Genomic DNA, 14,200 nt, shown 5'->3' with positions numbered 1-14,200 from the left:
CGATCCAGATTTTAGCTTTAAGAGGACGATCGAGCAGATTGTATTAACTGTTTGTTACAGCCATTTTTATACACAATACCCTAATTTCAAGAGTACAAATTAACTGCAACACTTTTTTAAAAGCCATTGGTGGACAATTGCAGGGTATTGTTTCGTTATTCTAATCAATTGCACAGTTGAACTCCAGAGTGTTTATTCTGGAGTTCAGTTTGCATTTTGAATCCATTTCTTTTAACACACGACATGAGCTACTGCGGCAAACCTAACAGGCAATCCTTAAACCTAAAACAAGAAAATAGCAAATCATTAGCATAGAACATAGAGAATGAAGAAAACAACTGATCTTCCAAATTCTGCAGGATCTACAGGATCATTTCCATGGTATAAAAGAATGTTTCTAAACACCCTGAAAAGGAAGGTCAACGTATTATAACCTTACTTCTACCCAAAAAGACATTATGGGAGAAAATGTAGAGGGTTAACAACAAGGTACAAATTGGACATGAGCTATTCTAAAAAAAAAAAAGAAAAAGGAAAAAGCATACTAAATCATTCAATTTAGTGTGCTTGTTTTTAGTATTCAATAGTACTGTACTGGAATCATTCAATTCCAATTGAGCCCCTGAATGTAAGGACTGTGTCTAAAAATGACTTCAATTACTCAAGATTTAACATAGTTGTTTTCTTTAACAGCCCAAATTAAAATTACAGTACATCTAGAAAGTATTCACAGTGCTTCACTTGGTCCACAGTTTGTCATGTTACAGCCTTATTCCAAAAATGCATTTTAGTTTTTTAGTTTGTTTTTTTTTTTTTTACAAGAATGATCTGAAAAGAAAACTATGGAGAAGGACTGTGTCACTGTGCTGTCTGAAGGATACCACATTATCTGCCAACGATTGTGCAATGTTATGGTATGTGCTAACATACACATGCCACAACACTGCATTGACTATACTCTGCTTAGATTCAGCCAAATGCAGCAAAACACATTTGCCAGCACTTTACGGTGCAAATACAATGCAACCCAAAGCATTACAGTAAAATCAACCTAAGAATTCCTCATGATAAAGAAATGGTATATTCTGTAGTGGCCATGCCAGTCACTTCAACTCAACTGAAAGGGAGCATGCTTTTCAGAGCACTTTGCTCTCTGACTGCAGGCTTACTTGTTCCTAGAGTATTTAAAAGTAGAATGGGAGGCAGAACCTTCAGTTTCAGGCCCCTCTTATGTGGAAACAGCTTCCAGTTTGTATTCAGGAGACAGACACTATCTCTACTTTTAAGATTAGGCTTAAAATTTTCCTTTTTGCTAAAGCATATAGTTAGGGCTGGATCTGGTGGCCCTGAATCCTCTTTTAGTTACACTTTTGGTGCAGGCTGCTCAGGATTCCCATGATGCATTGAGTATTTACTCTTCAGTCACCTTTCTCAGTCGCTATGTGTTAAATAGACCTCTCTGCATTGAATCATATGTGTTATTAATCTCTGGCTCTCTACCACAGCATGTCTTTTATCCTGTCTTTTGGTCGCAGCAGATGGCCACCCCTCCCTGAGCCTGGTTCTGCCAGAGGTTTCTTCCTGTTAAAGAGAGTTTTCCCTTTCCACTATTGCCAAGTGCTTGCTCACACGGGGTCATATGATTGTTGGGTTTTACTCTGTATGTATTATTGTAGGGTCTACCTTACAATATATAAAGCGCCTTGAGGCTGTATAAATAAAATTGAATTGAAATAAATTGAATAAAAAACAATACTGATATTTAAAAATACATTTATTTGTCTGATTACTTTAGACCCTCTGAAAATGGTACTGTGTATAAAAGTTGGTGTAATTACTAAACTGTTAATGTAATATTTTTGTTACACCTTTTCAATGAAAGCTGAAAGTTTTGTTAGCACATTTCTGCACATAAAGATTTTAAAGCTGCATTAACTCAGCTCTTGAGTGTAGTTTAGCATTTCATTCGATTTTGAACTCACATACTCTTATTGATGTCTTGTGGAAAGAAGTTCTGGTGTGTAATGGCCTACAGCAATAAAAAGATGATTTGCAAAGATAACAAGTAATTAAATTAAGAGAGTGGAATGTCCGGCATTTTTTTCTTTCAGCTGTTGGTGAAAGAAAAAGCTAAACTAAAAAGAACTGAATATTAAACTTAAAATTGTTAAGTAACCAGAGGCATGCCTGCAAATTAAAGCTAACATTTCTTTAACTCCCCTGGATATACTTTCTACTAACTTTCTTCCACCAGAACAATTTATTAAAGTCAAACAAGCAGGTTTTTAGCTGGACTTTCTGTCATCCGAGTGACCAAAATGTCTAAATATAATTTGAGAGAAGATCTATATTTAAGAACTGCACACTAAAGCTATTTGACAAGACAGCACACCAAAGCACAGAAAAATCTATAGTTTATATGTTGTTAAATCCATGAATGTCTGAGGATCCAATAATTTTGCATACACTCTTTGGTTTTCCTCAATTAATATGCACACACCATGGCTCACAGGAGAACAGAATTCACGTCGGAACACGCTTGCACTTTTCTTGCATCCTGGCTAGATTTCAAGCTGTGGCCTTGAACTGTTCAGTCTGCATTGAGTGTCTTCTTAGAAGCATCCGCCTAGTAAGCTCTTTCCGGGGCCCAGGAGGAGCAGAGGGAAAAAATTGCTTTTGGCCAGACTCTTTCTCAGAAAAACTACTTCCATTGCTGAGGTTACAAACATTAAGGATGGGGGTGTTAGTAAGAGGTGGGAGAGATCTTGGTCTGGCCTGTGAGTTAAGATCCAGCAAGAAGGCACCAGAACCTCTGCGCTCATATCCAGAAAGGATTCTCTGACTCGTTCCTGATACCAACTCCCTGGAACCCATTGTGCTAGAGGAATGCAAAGGCGCCAGCCTCTTGCCATCTGTCAGGTCTCTAGCTTTCTGCTCTTCAGGGACATTTTGAATGTTTACAGCTATTTGTGGGTCAGAGTTGTATATGTCTGCACCTAGCTTGCGTCTTTGAATGACATTATGAAGGCTTGATGAAGCCATGCAAGGTTGCAGTTGTGTTACAAGAATTTTACCAGTGGAAAGCGAGGAGGGGACTGAATCTGTACCAAGGTTTTCAGAATGCAGATTAGGATGGGAGGCAGAGTGAGATGAAATGAGACCTGGTAGTGGTATCTTTTGTCCAACTTGTTTGGCACTATCATTTTTTCCATCTCTTGCTTTTTCATTACTTGCTTCACACCATTTGTAGCTGTCAGAGTTTTGGCTGTTATCCTCATCCAGTCTAGGAACTCTGAATGAGAAGTTATCAGTCCGACTTAAATCCTGGGCTTTTTCTGAGACTGAAGCTTCAAGAGGTTGCTGGGTGAGCAGAGATGCTGGGATCTTCAGCCAGGGTTCAGAATTCAGCCTCAGTAGAGGCTGCTGCAGTCCATTTAGAGGTGCTTGGCAAAGCCCGCGAAATCTTGACGGGGAGCACGGATGGGAGCTTATGCCACAGATCTGTGCTTCTTTAAAAGAAAAGACTGGTTTTGGAGGGCACAAGGTAGAGGAGGTGCACTGGGGAGATGTGATGAGCTGGATTTCAGATGGAGATGCAGGAGCTGGTAATGTCATTTTTTCTGCCTGGTCAAGAGGACGAAGGGGAGGCATGCTGAGGTAATGCTTGGTTTGCAGTTTACCACATGGGAATTTGTCAGTTGTTATGATGATCACCTCCTTTCCCTTGTCTTTGCATGCATCAAGCAACAAGTTCAGCACCTTTAGGTCTCCAGTCATGACTGCGTAAACCAATGCTGATGTCCCAGACTGATCCTCCAGACTGATGTCTGCCCCACTGGCCAAAAGCAGAGAGACCACCTCTGGGCCAGCCTGCTCCCGGCAGGCATGCATCAGTGCAGATCGACCTTCTTTGTCCTGGATGTTTGGGTCTGCTCCCTTCTCTAGAAGAAACTGTATCAGCTTGACTCGACTGGCACTCTGGGCATCAACATGCTGGGTACGGCAGGCCACCATCAGTGGGGTCTGGCCTTGGCTGTCACTCTCATTGATGTAGGCTCCCCCTTCCAGGAGCAGTCGTGTGAGCCGCAGGCGACGGAGAAACACTGCTTTTAGTAGTGGATTACCTGAATCTATGGTTACACCAGGATTACAGCCTTCTGCCTCCATGCTTCTTGGTCACAGATGGTGATTTTGAAGATGTAGAAAGACAGATTTCTGTGGAAAATAACAAAACTATTTAAGGTTCTGTAGAAGAAGAGCAGTTGCTTGCCATGATGACGATATCAGCAGGAAACCTGTCGAAAAACAGTAGCAACCCACACATACAACTCTAGAAATCTTCCTTAATTCTATACCAATATGATTCTTGTTTAGTTACGTCAAGGTGCAAAAGGACACAGTTAGAGCTTAGATAAGTGTCATGGTGTGGGTTAAAATTCCAGTCTTCGGGCTGTTGTTAGAAAAGTTGAAAAAAAAGAAAGTGCCAGGTAATGCATGGCGACACCTGTCGCATATTATATGTATGTGCTAATGTATTTGTTATCTTTAGTCTTACTTTACAATTTGCTTTTTAATTAATTAACTTTTAATTTAATCTACTCTGTTTATAAGTGATAATTTCAAATGAATTGCATATATTACAGTTTCTTTACCAAAGTGTGAAACAAATAGTCAGGAAAAGCAAGAAACTGATAATTGTCATCTTCATTTTCAGCAGTTCTATGTCTGCAGCACAAGCAGAACCAGCCTCTTTCTATCCGCCTTTGTGCTGTTTGTCCTTGCCTTTTTCTATCAGGCGAGAAAAGGCTGCAGTTAACAACGTCTCAGACAGTAACACAACATTTTCTTCAGTTAGTCACAGAAACCAAAACACTACAATGAAAAACATTCCTAGACTGTTTTTTTGGTAATTCTTCTGCTTTTTGTATGTAAAGTAGCAACAGTGGGTTGTCGTGGTTCGGATTTTTGAGGAAGAGACATACGACTGAAAGTCCATAGTGAGTCAACACAAATGATTTTATTAAAGCACATATATGTGGTGAAGATGGGCTCTGCAAAACATCTGCCTCGATCTCCTGCCTGACAACAGGTGGGTGTGATATTTACAGTGGGGCAAAAAAGTATTTAGTCAGCCACCGATTGTGCAAGTTCCCCCACTTAAAATGATGACAGAGGTCAGTAATTTGCACCAGAGGTACACTTCAACTGTGAGAGACAGAATGTGAAAGAAAAATCCATGAATCCACATGGTAGGATTTGTAAAGAATTTATTCGTAAATCAGGGTGGAAAATAAGTATTTGGTCACCTCAAACAAGGAAAATCTCTGGCTCTCACAGACCTGTAACGTCTTCTGTAAGAAGCTTTTCTGTCCCCCACTCGTTACCTGTATGAATGGCACCTGTTTGAACTCATCATCTGTTTAAAAGACACCTGTCCACAGCCTCAAACAGTCAGACTCCAAACTCCGCCATGGCCAAGACCAAAGAGCTTGCGAAGGACACCAGGAAAAGTATTGTAGACCTGCACCAGACTGGGAAGAGTGAATCTACAATAGGCAAGCAGCTTGGTGTGAAAAAATCAACTGTGGGAGCAATCATCAGAAAATGGAAGACATACAAGACCACTGATAATCTCCCCCGATCTGGGGCTCCACGCAAGATCTCATCCCGTGGGGTCAAAATGATCATGAGAACGGTGAGCAAAGATCCCAGAACCACACGGGGGGACCTGGTGAATGACCTGCAGAGAGCTGGAACCAAAGTAACAAAGGTCACCATCAGTAACACACTACAACGGCAGGGAATCAAATCCCGCAGTGCCAGACGTGTTCCGCTGCTGAAGCCAGTGCATGTCCAGGCCCGTCTGAAGTTTGCCAGAGAGCACATGGATGATACAGCAGAGGATTGGGAGAATGTCATGTGGTCAGATGAAACCAAAGTAGAACTTTTTGGTATAAACTCAACTCGTCGTGTTTGGAGGAAGACGAATACTGAGTTGCATCCCAAGAACACCATACCTACTGTGAAGCATGGGGGTGGAAACATCATGCTATGGGGCTGTTTTTCTGCCAAGGGGACAGGACGACTGATCCGTGTTAAGGACAGAATGAATGGGGCCATGTATCGTGAGATTTTAAGCCAAAACCTCCTTCCATCAGTGAGAACTTTGAAGATGAAACGAGGCTGGGTCTTCCAACATGACAATGATCCAAAACACACCGCCCGGGCAACAAAGGAGTGGCTCCGTAAGAAGCATTTGAAAGTCCTGGAGTGGCCTAGCCAGTCTCCAGACCTCAACCCCATAGAAAATCTGTGGCGGGAGTTGAAAGTCCGTGTTGCTCGGCGACAGCCCCAAAACATCACTGCTCTCGAGAAGATCTGCATGGAGGAATGGGCCAAAATACCAGCTACTGTGTGTGCAAACCTGGTAAAGACCTATAGTAAACGTTTGACCTCTGTTATTGCCAACAAAGGTTATGTTACAAAGTATTGAGTTGTATTTTTGTTATTGACCAAATACTTATTTTCCACCCTGATTTACGAATAAATTCTTTACAAATCCTACCATGTGGATTCATGGATTTTTTTTTTCACATTCTGTCTCTCACAGTTGAAGTGTACCTCTGGTGCAAATTACTGACCTCTGTCATCATTTTAGGTGGGGGAACTTGCACAATCGGTGGCTGACTAAATACTTTTTTGCCCCACTGTATACTTATGATGACCAGTAACTCGCGTCACCGCAGATGAAAAACAACATGCATGTTCAGTAATTCTATGTCAGGAGATAGTCTAAAACATAACAGTTCCTTTCTCAGTTCCTCTACCGCCTCCCAGATGCATCCTGTTATTACACTTTTCTGGACTTGCACAACATTTGCAATCAGTTTACCCAGACAGACTATGTGTCTGTGTTGTTAACCTAAGTGCATGACCTCCCTCTACGTCATCTGTTACCAGGCAAACTCCAATGCAGCAAGCTGCTGAATGCACACAGGCAATATGTGAAAGATTATTATGTGCTTATGCTAACACCTGAAATACAGACTTTAACATAACATCACCAGTTTCAATAAATGTGTCAATGAAATGACAATAATGATAAATCACAAATGATGCAACAGTAATAATAAGGATTAGGAATAGTAACATAGATTATGAACGTAAAATAATATTTCATTCCGACAGGGCGTTTATGTGGGACATACAGATACCTGCTTTACCAGTCATATTAGAGCTGTGATGACAGTGAAAATACACACACACACACACACACACACACACACACACACACACACACACACACACACACACACACACACACACACACACATATATATATATCTCAGGAAAACATTACTGCTGTTGTCTAATTTTTCTGGATTTGAACTACAGAATATAGTTATTGCGGTTTTGCATGAGAAAACAGACATCAGCTGTGCTGGGTGGGAATCACAGATGTTGTGCCACTTATGCATATAATGAACCTTACTTCTTGATTGCATTACCATTCATATGAGCAGGCAACATGTTTTCATCTTGCAACTGATGTCAGAAGTAAAGTCTGTCTGCTGGCAGCTATTACCCATCAGAAAAACACACCACCTACACCATGTTTGACAGATGAGGTGTAGGTGGTGTGCATTCAGTTATCCTGTTCCGTATTTGGTCAAAACCTCTTTGCTGGTGCCCAGGTCAATCACTTGGTTACTGAACTACAGGGAGTGCAGAATTATTAGGTAAGTTGTATTTTTGAGGAATGATTTTATTATTGAACAACAACCAAGTTCTCAATGAACCCAAAAAACTCATTAATATCAAAGCTGAATGTTTTTGGAAGTAGTTTTTAGTTTGTTTTTAGTTTTAGCTATTTTAGGGGGATATCTGTGTGTGCAGGTGACTATTACTGTGCATAATTATTAGGCAACTTAACAAAAAAATATATACCTATTTCAATTATTTATTTTTACCAGTGAAACCAATTCCACATTCACAAATATACATTTCTGACATTCAAAAACAAAACAAAAACAAATCAGCGACCAATATAGCCACCTTTCTTTGCAAGGACACTCAAAAGCCTGCCATCCATGGATTCTGTCAGTGTTTTGATCTGTTCACCATCAACACTGCGTGCAGCAGCAACCACAGCCTCCCAGACACTGTTCAGAGAGGTGTACTGTTTTCCCTCCTTGTAAATCTCACATTTGATGATGGACCACAGGTTCTCAATGGGGTTCAGATCAGGTGAACAAGGTGGCCATGTCATTAGTTTTTCTTCTTTTATACCCTTTCTTGCCAGCCACGCTGTGGAGTACTTGGACGCGTGTGATGGAGCATTGTCCTGCATGAAAATCATGTTTTTCTTGAAGGATGCAGACTTCTTCCTGTACCACTGCTTGAAGAAGGTGTCTTCCAGAAACTGGCAGTAGGACTGGGAGTTGAGCTTGACTCCATCCTCAACCCGAAAAGGCCCCACAAGCTCATCTTTGATGATACCAGCCCAAACCAGTACTCCACCTCCACCTTGCTGGCGTCTGAGTCAGACTGGAGCTCTCTGCCCTTTACCAATCCAGCCACGGGCCCATCCATCTGGCCCATCAAGACTCACTCTCATTTCATCAGTCCATAAAACCTTAGAAAAACCAGTCTTGAGATATTTGCCTTTGGCATTGATTAGAGGGGTTGACTCAATTTGTTTTAACATGTTTCAATTAATTTTAGTTTTTTAGTTATTTATTTTATCTTATCTCATTTTAATTTTCTTTACTTATGCTATTAGCATGTACAGCACTTTGTGAACTCTGGTTTTATGTTAAAGTGCTTTATAAATAAAGGTGGTATGGTATTTCTTGGCCCAGTCTTGATGTTTCAGCTTGTGTGTCTTGTTCAGTGGTGGTCGTCTTTCAGCCTTTCTTACCTTGGCCATGTCTCTGAGTATTGCACACCTTGTGCTTTTGGGCACTCCAGTGATGTTGCAGCTCTGAAATATGGCCAAACTGGTGGCAAGTGGCATCTTGGTAGCTGCACGCTTGACTTTTCTCAGTTCATGGGCAGTTATTTGGCGCCTTGGTTTTTGCAATTTTGCAATTTTGAGACTGCTGCATCCCTCTGCAAGATATCTCACTATTTTTGACTTTTCTGAGCCTGTCAAGTCCTTCTTTTGACCCATTTTGCCAAAGGAAAGGACGTTGCCTAATAATTATGCACACCTGATATAGGGTGTTGATGTCATTAGACCACACCCCTTCTCATTACAGAGATGCACATCACCTAATATGCTTAATTGGTAGTAGGCTTTCGAGCCTATACAGCTTGGAGTAAGAGAACATGCATGAAGAGGATGATGTGGACAAAATACTCATTTGCCTAATAATTCTGCACTCCCTGTATACATGCATCTCTTGGGTTCTGGCCTTTGGCATTTGTGTCTTCATAACCTTTTCAGCCACATTATTACAGTATTAGCAGAGGAGTTCGAGCAGTATCTCACAAGCCCAGATGTGACACTGACATATATAATTTATAGTGTGCACATTATAAATGTGGATCTCTAAGGTAGCATGAAACTAGCATACAACAGATTTGGGATAACAATTTGGGATGACAATCTACAATGTAGCTTAAAATCTTCACTCTACCCTTATGCTGTCCTTATTTTCCCTTCAAATGCTTACTAACTGCAGTGCAAACATTACACCTTTTGTCTTCCTCTCTGCAGATCTCTAACAGTTCTGCACATTGAATATCAAAAAAATCCACCTCACCTAAACAGTATTAGCTCAACATTCATCCTGTGGAAGACCACTGTGTGTGTGTTTGTGTGTGTAGATATATGTTTACTGCAAGTGTGTTGTTCATGGTGAGGATCCTAGAGCCATATAATTACAATGCTATCTTTGTTACTTCAAAGATTAACATCTTTTGTGCATTAAATTCCATTCAGAGTTATTAACTGGTTGTAAGATAAGCAAAATAATAAAATTAAGTTGCGAAGTTGAAGAATCGCTACTGTGTATCTGTGTGACTCACCAGCCTCCAGTCAGTTAAGATTAGTCCTCTCCTGCAGACATTCACTCTCCTGTTGCAGAGCTGCGACTGGCGTGATGCTGGAAGGATTGTGTCACAATAACTGAGAGGAGAAAGAAACTGCAGCAACCAAGGTTTTCCAGAATGAGTCTGCTTCTCAGACAAAATGTGTTATGAGCGCGAGTGATACAGACTTGATTTCAGGGAGGTCTAAGAAATGGTTAATCCATCGCTACAGCAGCAGCAGCAGCAGTTGCAGAGAGAGAGAAAACAAGGAAGGTTGACAAAGATGAACGCACAAGGTGAAGCACTATAGCAACAACATGTTCTTTCATCAAAGGGGGTCTGATTCAGCAAAGGCTTATTAATTGTGAAATTAGCCACAAAGGACTTTTTTTTTTTTTAACTTATGTGCAGAAAGGAAACTGCATTTTCTCCACCTTATCAATGACATCTCCATGACAACCATCAAGAAGGCTGAATGACGGCACACATTGTAATTGTGCTGGAGGAACTGTTCTTTGTCTGTATGAATGTGTGTGGGGGGAGAGTGTGTACACACCTCTGTGAGAACCAGATTCTTTGCATGTACCTTATTTTTTGTAATATGAATGCTTGAATGTGAAGGCTTGTAACAGGGACTCAAGAAAGACAAGGATTACTTACAATTTATTCACCATAAAAAGACTTGTAGATCTTAACAAATAATTATCCTATAATTATCCTATTATTATTTTAAGTCTGATGTGTTTCCCATTAATGCAAGTAATGTGGCTCTATAGATCATATTTACTTTGTGTTGTCCAGCCCAGCTGGACCAAATGTTCAGTTTTCCATATAGTATGTAAAAGCTGTCTGTGGTTGTGTATGTTTTATATCTATTTTACTGTGATCCACCCAGTAGGAAAATATGCTCAGCAGGAAGCTGTCAGTAGCCTCATAACAGTTTTCAAAAGCTTCAGTTTCTCTTGTGGCTACCTTAGGCTGGCTCCAGAAGTCTCATAGTAAAATGTTAAAGCTAAATTAACTAATTAAAAGCTTTAAATGCAGATAGAAAAAAATTGTTTTAGTGTCAGTGAATAGTTCCCTCATTTAAAACTAATTTACAAATTATAAATTGGTTTTATAACATACTTTCTTTCTTCCGTTCTTTCTTTTAGTTTAGTTTTTAAGGCCTAAAGTTACAACTGCAACAGACCCAGTGCCGCTACTGCCAAATATAGTCACTTCTGGCTCCAAAAAATACCATGAAGGTGGCCAGAATGAGTTTGAGGCTTCAAAATGTGAAGTTCAAAAACCATCAGGTGATATCACTGTGGCCACGTCCATCTTACATATACAGTCTATGCACACTTAAACAAATCAGCAAGTGCAGATAAATATGCCATTTCAAGGTGACTGGGTTGGATCATCCTTAATTCACTCACTGGCTACTTTTAATCAAAAACAATAGTTTTAAATGGTTCAATAAAAGATCATGCCAGAGATGGGGAAACAATTAACAGGTTATAATGAAATGAATGGCCATAAATAAATGCAAAACCATTAGAGCACAGTATTTATAAAAACTGCCATGCTTCTGACTTTTTTATATTCTTTGCACATTCTGCTAAGGCTGTTTGTAACCCAGCTGTTACAGTAATTGTCCAAACAATGGTACATGGTTTTTATCACTTTGCTGTAGCCATAGAAACAAGTGTGAGGTCACCTCTGAAGTCTGAGCTAGAAGTGATGTCACTTCCGAGTTGGGCAAAGAAAACAGGGTTTTGCTGCTTACAGCAACAGTGTAGAGCAATTCATGGATTACTCGGAATAGGTATTTTTTCCTCTACCTTTCTTTTTTAATTCTATTGTTATTTAGCAAGCCACACCCACACACTAGTGACAGTATCCATTGCAAGTTTTACTTATATTTGCAAGCCCAGTCTTATATCTTAGATTGTTAGGTAGGCTGTAAAGGGGTATTCCAGTTTGAAATCCCAAGTGGGAACTCGGAAAGAGGAACTAAGAGTGCAATATATAATCCCTCCACAAGATGTTAGCATCGGACAGCGTTTTTCCATATGAGGTCTTATTGATATTTTATGGTCATTTGGATTTTATTTATCCATAATAAAAGCAAAAAATGTAAACACGCCTTTTGTTTGTATATTAAATCAAATACTTTTATTATTCAGTTTTTGACTTAGAATATAAATAAAGCAAATTATTTGAGTAAAATGCAATTTTACTGAGCCACTTCTGTGCTACTAAGTCTCTTGTAAAGGTTATGTCAAATTATGGTCCTTCAAAATACTTATATTTAGTTTAAAAAAAACTATTTCAAAGTATATGTAAAAAGAATCCTTAAACAAGCACTTTATATTAACTCATGCAGCTCATATTTATTATTTTTTAATTGCTTTTTTTCTCATTTTAGTTAGTAAAAGATTAAACATTCCACCCATGATTAAAAGAAAATGATAAATACACACTTGTAAGTTATTGATATTTTTATTGTACGTGAAACAGAAATTTCTCTAAAATCTTGAGATCTTTGTATGTGTGTATATACACACTAAAAAATGCTGAGTTATTTTCATAGCTCAACTTTTGGGGAAAAGTCATGGGTAAGTTGGATTAGTTTGACAAAATATTGGTTTAAAAGTCATGACTCAGGAGTTGGGTTGGCAATATGCTGGGTTCTTTAATTAACTCCCCGGTTTGAATAATTAAGTTGGGTAGCTTTGATCAAGTATTGGGTCAGAATTTTACCCAATTGTTTGCATTGAAGACAATCCTCAGAAGAAGCAACATCATTCTTCACAAACTGCCATTTTCAACTACACTGTGACCTGATCAGATATCACTGGACTTCTCCTCTACTATGAAATAAAACATGGTAAGTAAAAAGTGAATTCTAACAATTTCAAAGTCATGCGCGCTGGGGTAATGAAAGAACAATCTGCTTTGAATCTAGTTTTTGTATGCTGAATTTTTTTTTCTTAGCCTTATTAGACAGATACAGTGAAGACTGACAGAAAAGTAAAAGGGGGAGATATGCGGCAAAGGGGAACAGGTCAGACTTGAACCCAGGCCGAACTGCTTTCAGCCATGCAGCATATGGTTAACTGCTCATCTAACTGAGCTAAACCAGCACCTAGTAAATCGAAGATTAACCCAAATGTTAATGGTAATATAACCCTCATGGAGCGTTATGAGTTTCAACCCAATTTTTGGTCAGTTTAACCCATTTTTGGATAAATATCCTACCACAGTGTGCTGGGTCAAACCAATAACCCAGCCCTGTTACAAATTGGGTTATTTTTCACCCAGCGTTTTTGGTGTGTATGTGAGTGTGACTGTTCTTTGCTTTTTGACAACCTTTGCCCCATCTGCTTCAAAGCAGTAGTACTGGGAACCCGAGTATGAATTATGTTGCATTCCCAAGTTTAACCAGTAAATCCTAGTGTAACCAACTTTAGAGATGTAAAGGTGAATTACAGCACAATAACTACTTGGGCTCGTAATAAAACCCTGGCCAGAATCAGAAGACACCAAATTCATGAGGGGACAAAGTATTGAGCAGCAATAATGACTCGGACACGGAATTAACTTTTGAGTAGCCACTGTTGTATTGTTACAAAGTGTAAAAAACAGTGTCCAATTTGTACAGGGGAAAGAAAAAGAGTATAAAATAAAATAAATAGTGTGCACACTTAAACAAAATAAAAGTACTTGTTGGGGCCCTTTAAGAATTCAAGTTATGTTGACAACAGCCAACTTCAAAGGTCCTTTTGAGTGTAATTAGAATATAAGTACGAGTGTGTGGGTGTGTATCTTCTTCAGGGTGAATTGTCCTCAAAATGGTTGGCTCGCCATTAGCGCAGGGCGATATGACCAAAAATATTTATCACGATATACATTTGAAAATTTGCGATAACGATATAACTGACGATATAATTGACACTTGACAAAATACTTCACAACTTTATTAGTGCAAAAAAACCCCAAAAACCCATCAATGTATTTTCACTTAAACAAGCAGCTGTTTTTTATGTCCATTAAAGTTATATAAAAATTTAACAGTGCAAATTCCTTGCTGACAGTTTAACCAAAAGGTATTTCCAGTGGAAATTGGCCGACATATCCTCAGCATAACCATGTATAATATCCACAAAACTTAAAAAGA

At 39.3% G+C, this 14,200-nt stretch overlaps 1 protein-coding gene across 1 annotated transcript; it reads right to left on the bottom strand.

The window, feature by feature from the left end:
* Nucleotides 1-2,568: 2,568 nt before the first annotated feature.
* Nucleotides 2,569-4,167, bottom strand: ankrd34ba (ankyrin repeat domain 34Ba; the record flags this gene model as incomplete). The annotated part of the gene is made up of 1 exon (XM_080875025.1): nt 2,569-4,167. The coding sequence occupies one exon, from the start codon at nt 4,165-4,167 to the stop codon at nt 2,569-2,571; it is 1,599 nt and encodes a 532-aa protein (XP_080731151.1).
* Between the last annotated feature and the right edge of the window lie 10,033 nt (nt 4,168-14,200).

Source organism: Rhamphochromis sp. 'chilingali' (assembly GCF_963969265.1).
Source record: "Rhamphochromis sp. 'chilingali' genome assembly, chromosome: 2".
NCBI lineage: Eukaryota > Metazoa > Chordata > Actinopteri > Cichliformes > Cichlidae > Rhamphochromis > Rhamphochromis sp. 'chilingali'.
Note: the sequence above shows the minus strand (reverse complement) of the source record. Positions and strands in the feature narration are given on the sequence as shown.